The 6,577-nt window shown below is 36.6% G+C and overlaps 1 protein-coding gene across 1 annotated transcript; it reads left to right on the top strand.

The window, feature by feature from the left end:
* Positions 1-4,672: 4,672 nt before the first annotated feature.
* Positions 4,673-5,914, top strand: LOC124722639 (piggyBac transposable element-derived protein 4-like). Its single transcript, XM_047247786.1, has one exon. The coding sequence runs from the start codon at positions 4,673-4,675 to the stop codon at positions 5,912-5,914; it is 1,242 nt and encodes a 413-aa protein (XP_047103742.1).
* The last annotated feature ends 663 nt before the right edge of the window (positions 5,915-6,577 follow it).

The raw sequence follows: 6,577 nt of genomic DNA, 5'->3' as shown, positions 1-6,577 counted from the left end.
ATCTACTCTCAATATTGATGAAATTTCATCTCAAAAATCTGTACAATAATAAGAATATTTTACTGACTGAAGTCTGATATCAAACTTTAAATAGTACATATACTTATAACTCATAACAACAACATATAATACTACTGAAAGTACAGGTTGGAATATCAACATCATGAAAAAGATGAATTGCTACTCGCCATAAAGCTCACATGCTGACTTCCTGACTGCCGCGATAAAAAAGACTTGTACAAATTTGTTGTCCAGCATCTCCAAACAGTTCACACACCATTTGCAAACATTATACACAGATTTCATTTTATCATTATGTGAATGGTAATTTTTATCATTCACATAAACTTAGAAGACAAGGAATTATAACCTTATTGCTTGGGACAATTCAGGTTTTGCGTCACATATTTTGGTCTGAATGAGCCACTATTTCTTAGAACAAACACAAAGTGTTTCCATTTCCTCACATATGGTTTTGTCAGTTCATATACACATCCACAATTACCAGGTTCCATAGCTCTTTATGTAAACTGGTGATAGTGACAGAACGAAATACTTACACAAGATCATAGGACTCTCCAGTAACATACATGTCTTTTCCACTTAGACTGACTATTAACTGTGCTGTAGCTACCAAAGTTAAGTAACTCCTCAACTGGCATGATGAAGCTGAAACAAAAGTAAGCAGAAGAAGCCTAAGCTAAGTGGTTTAAACACATTTGCAGTAATATTATTTCCATATATTTATCTATTACTGCATAAAAAGACCTCTTCCAAAAATATGCACATATGAGCTCAATGTTAAATATAGTTCTATAATGGAGTACTCCCTGTCTTAGAATGACTACATCATTGACATATCTCTGTCAGATATAAAGGGAATAGTTTTTATGAGAGTTTGGTCAATGGAGAACATTAGGCAAACTATGGCATCTGCAGGAAAAAACTATATAATAATAACAGGCAATTGTAACTCTTATACCTTTCTTTTTTGTTACATAGACCTCAAATTATAGCTATGTATCATACTTTAGTCCAACAACAGTAAATCACAAATTTTTCAAATTCACTATTACCTGGAAATATAACGCAGGATGTTGAATATCCAACACACTGTGTGTATATAGATGGCACCTCACATTCACGTCTCTCAATCAATTAATAGCTCGGTATTCAACTGACACCACAAGCAAACCTTATAATGATAAGGCAACAATTGGCCTCTGTAATTACACATGTAGGTTTGCTCAGAAAGTAACTGAGAATTGCACGCAGTCTAAACCAAAGTTTATAGATGTAACTCATACCTTGCCTTTCCTCTGTATAAGCAGAACATGCATATCATGTAGACAACTAACTTTCGACAAGTAGAAACATCAATTAGAGAATCACATTCCTTGTAATTGTTAATTTCAGTATCACACAAGTCAAAAACAACCCCAAAAATAATTACTCTCACTGACCTAAGATTGAACCACTTATTCTTTGCACGGTATGTGATGTGGAGCTCCTAACATAGTCAACATAAGACTGCCACACTTGATTGCAAAGCCAGGTGTAATCTGCAAACTCTAATTATAAACTACAGTCTACACGCATTAATGTCATCAATTGTACACCACAGTCCATTACAGTTTTTACACAAATGCATCCAGATACTAGTTCTACAAAGTGAAATCTGAGTATTTGATATTTCATTCATGTTTTTGTGTTTGAAACCTTACTGCACAGTATCTCAATCTATAGAGGTCTTATTTTCCACCACAACACAACAAATCAATCCTAGTACATGTGACTGATATTGATCTAAAAGTGTGTAAGACCTCTTACAACATATAAAAAACACTGGACACGTTTCATAATTTCTCACATCCATACAGTACTTGCAAAATACAGGATAGTAGTAGTTAAGAAACTATATTTACAAACACCTATGCATTATGGCTGGACTGTTGGGAATGCTGAGGACAACATCAAAATATGTTTCAATGGCACACAGCAGCTCCCTTTAATATGTGCGCTGGTATGAATGTATGTCCATATCATCTGGATTACACCGGTGTCAGCGCAGTTAAACACTTACATCATTGGCCTATTTAAACAATAGCTATTTTAGGAACAAGACCAAGAAATCCTGCTCTTCCACATCTGCAATAGTACATAATGTTACCATCAGCAAGAGATCTGACAATCAATAAATATAAGATTCTATGTATTACCACAGCACATCTACCCTGATATAAACCTTGCACTATACGTATCATGTATTTTAAGAAAATGTATCCTATCATTGTCCAGTAGCACAATTCTACAATATTTGTGATAACTGTGAGGCTTATGCTGCTATAGACAGAAACATTAACTAGAGTCCATGTATACTCTACACTAATGCACAACAACTTTCAGCTCATATTTCAGTACCCCGGTGTTTTGTGTTCATACAGTCAAATGGAAGAATGAAACTACCGAATTAGTAAGACTTTGATCTCAAGACATAACTAGATCACAAACTGTAAATCTAAATAAAACTATATATTTCATATCACATCATTTTTGAAATTTGTGCCACACTACTTTTGATCTCTCTTTAGTTCTTTCATCAAATCCACTTTTACAGCAACTCAGTGTCCCTCACAAATTCATGAAGACGGAAGATGTTATCCTGATACATTTGATCCTTTCTGATGCACTGTTGAACAATGTCTGACATTACAATTTTCCACAATGGCTGTCTTGTCAGAAAATAATTGACATTTTCCCAATACGATGCTTCCAATCCGCAACACTAATGGAATTCGTGTGATGCATGGCAGCACTTAGTATGAAAATATTGTGCTCGTATGTTTATAGTGCAGTATCGACCGGTGGAAAACAGGTGTGTGATGAACATTTTGTATAGCCTCATCACTGGTATATGAAAGCTCTTGTTGTCACTGATGTGGATTCTGAGTAGCCACTGTCGGTATGGTAGTCGGAGCTTGTGGGTTTGTCAAACAGCAAAGACAATTTTTCTCTGCCACTACTGAACAGCTATGTACCAGGGTCAGGTAACAGGATAGGATACATGAGACTCTACAACACCTGAACAAATTAGGAACAAAGTCACACAAACGTGTTAAAGTGTTATTTATCCTGGTGACTAACTGAATACTGAAGCTTGCCACTCTATTTGTAATATAAATCAAAAAAATTCCAAAAAAGTCCCTTAATGACTGAGTGAAAATAATCATCCATATCTTCAAAGTACGTACCAGACACAACTTACAGCAACCATCTGTACACTTCTAACAGTTCACTAAAAGACTTTCCCTGACTGAGTCAGCCCTGGACAATAATCTTTAACCAAGTGTAACAGCTGCTCTTCTATCTTTTGAGTGGCCTTCTGTCCATAATCATCCATTAGCTGCTGGACTCTACTCAGCTGGCAATTAGTTGAGGTGCAGTTGATACCTTCATCCTCAGCACTGCTCGATGCACTGTAAAAACGTCTGCATGTAGCGAGTCTATCCCAGTGCCACCAGCTTGCATACTTGTGCCTGTGGTGCTTTTGCACTGTCTGTCTCTTGTTTGGACAAAACAGCAGATGATTTCGTCAGGTAGCTTTGCAAAGGCATTGAGGATGAAGGAAAATTTAGTGATGAAAGTGACTGAGAAGAAACATGTCCTGTGTGCACTGATTTAAGTTCCAGTGGATCAGAATCTAGTGGTGGAGTGGACAGAAATGAAACGACATACACTCTGGCAAATACCTGTGTAGTTTATCATGACGGCAATTGTAATCAGTAGAAGATTCCTTTTTCTGTCCTATAAAGAGTATCATCATTCCTCAGGCTGTTCTACCAAAAGCCTATTTTGTATATTTCCAACTGTTCTTCGCTGACAATTTTGTTTGACAAATTGTGAATACAAAACATATGTATAGAAAAGAAAAGATACAGGAAGGCACAACACTCGTAAACCACAACTTATTTCACATGTTACACTATCTGTTAATATCACATGATTCACACAATATACCTACCTCAAAACATTACTTCTGTGCAGAAAATAGCTCTTCACAATGCATATCTTATGCACTTACTACCACAAAAACAACGATTTATTGGAAATGATGTCTTACCTGTAAACAGATATTAATGTGTTATTAGCAAACATATAACAAAGTGAAGGTTATTAAACATGACATTCAACAATCAGCTATCATATCTAACACCCTTATTAACATTGTGTGTTGCTATCAGGCCAGAAAAGAACTATTGTTATGCAACTACTAAGTCTTGCTTTTTGTCGCCTCTTAACCCTAGGACTCACTCTGGGGTCATAGGTGACCCCAATCATCTTTACTATGGATAAAATAATATTTCTATTTCTTGTAAAAATCCAGAATTTTATGACTTTTACCACACAGTATTGTAGTTTTCTCACAAAAATTTTTAGAGCGCTTGACGCAACATTTAAATCAATAATTAACAAAAACTACTGTTGGGGTCAATTATGACCCCAGATAGATTATATGTAACATTCATAGAATGTATAGATTATCAACTATCATTCTCTTTCTTAAGTATTTTGAGTTGGTAACACTGAATTCAGGTGTTATTCAGGTGTTACTCAGAACTAACCTCAAACTGGAAGTTCGTTTGTACGTGTGTTGTTGCAGTGTAATTTCAGCATGAATGGAATACGTTTTGCTCCTGGCTATAGTGAAGTACAAACAATGGAAGACTTATTTCGTAGCAGTAGTGATTCAGAAGGTAGTGACGCCGAAGACGATGGAACAGAGACACAGGTAGACCAAAGTGATGAAATTTGTTTACATGAATTAGAAGAAAATGATAGTCTTGCTGAAAATGATGACAGTGGAGGAGATGAAAGTGCAGTACTGGTAAGCAGGGGTCGGGATATTGCATGGAGTACAAAAGAACCATCAATACGTAGATTTCCAATCCGCAACATACAACGATTTTCAGCAGGTATTCCTAGTACAGTTAGTGTTAGCTCAGCTGTTGACTGTTTCAGGAAGTTTATTACTAATGAATTGCTGGATATAATAGTTCAGTTCACAAATCAACGAGGAAATGAATTGAAAGTGTCTGGAAAATTAGTTGACTGGCGTGATACAGACAGATGCGAGCTTCTTTTGTTTTTAGGCTTGCTGATTCTGTATGGTGTACAGAAGAGCCGGGGGAAACCTATTGACGAATTTTGGGACTCTGAATATGGCACTCCTCTATTCCATGCTACTATGTCGAGGAGGCGATGTCAGGACATTCTGCGTTCACTTCATTTTGATGACTGCATCACAAGACTTGAAAGGAAAGAGAGGACTGGAAATAAGGCTGAAGCCGTACAGGAAATATTTGATTTGTTTGCCGTGCAATGTCAAACATCATTTATACCTTCCAGCAACAGTACTGTTGATGAACATCTTTGCGTATACAGAGGTCGGTGCAGTTTCAAGGTCTACATTCCTTCAAAGCCAGGAAAGTATGGCATCAAGATATGGTGCGCAGTAGACTGTGAACATGGTTATCTGACAAATCTTCAAATGTACACTGGAAGGAGTGGTGATGTGAGAGAAGTGAATCAAGGCAAGAGAGTGGTCTTAGATTTAGTGTGTCATCTGGCTGGCAGTGGTAGGAATATTACCACTGACAATTTTTTCACAAGCTATGACCTTGGCCAAGAATTGTTGAAAATGAAGTTGACACTTGTAGGTACTCTACGTTCTACAAGAAAAGAAGTTCCAAAAGAGTTTTTGCCTTCGAAAACTAGGGAAGAATGCACTACCAGATTTGCATACAGTGGTAAAACGCTATTAGTTTCGCATGTTCCAAAAAGAAATAAGGCTGTGCTACTCCTGTCAACACAACATCAATCACTTGAAGTGCCCAAAGAAAACAACTTGAAATGAAAACCAGAAGTAGTGTTGTATTACAACTCAACAAAATCAGGTGTTGATACGCTAGATCAAACTCTTACTATTCTGTGAAAAAGGGTACAAAACATTGGCCATTAGCAGTATTTTATGATCTTGTCGATCTAGCTGCACTCAATGCCTACAGACTCTTCTGTGCTGCTGTTGAAAAAACAGAGAGACGTCTTTTTCTAATGAAGTTGGCCAAAGAAATGGAAAAGCCCCAAGTGGAACGTCATTTGAGTTTACCACAAGCTAGGAACAAGGATATTATTAGCAGTATCAAACGGTGTGGATTTGATGATCTGTTAGACAATGGACATCCAGACGTAATACCCGACAATCAGAAGAGAAAGCGAGGCAGATGCTCCATTTGCCCTCGATCAAAGGACACAAAATACAGTTCAACATGCAAAAAGTGTAACAAATTTGTTTGCATGGAACATTCTGAAATAGTTACTACTTGCAAAATATGTGCAGATGACTATGGTACGGATTCCAGTTAGAATTATGTTTCCTGTTTAGTTGTTCATCACATTTTCTGTAAATTTGAAGCCATTGTGAAACATTTATGGGTGAAACAAATTATGACTTAGAGTAATATTGTAACTTCTGATACGTAATTACTCTGCCATATGTAATTTAATTCTACTATGTACA

The sequence above is a fragment of the Schistocerca piceifrons genome, chromosome X (genome assembly GCF_021461385.2).
Source record: "Schistocerca piceifrons isolate TAMUIC-IGC-003096 chromosome X, iqSchPice1.1, whole genome shotgun sequence".
Classification (NCBI taxonomy): domain Eukaryota; kingdom Metazoa; phylum Arthropoda; class Insecta; order Orthoptera; family Acrididae; genus Schistocerca; species Schistocerca piceifrons.
This window is presented reverse-complemented; position numbering and strand designations above follow the sequence as displayed.

What these genes read in the sequence shown, in the direction of transcription:
- LOC124722639 (XM_047247786.1), top strand. Translation starts at nt 4,673, where the DNA reads ATGAATGGAATACGTTTTGCTCCTGGCTATAGTGAAGTACAAACAATG.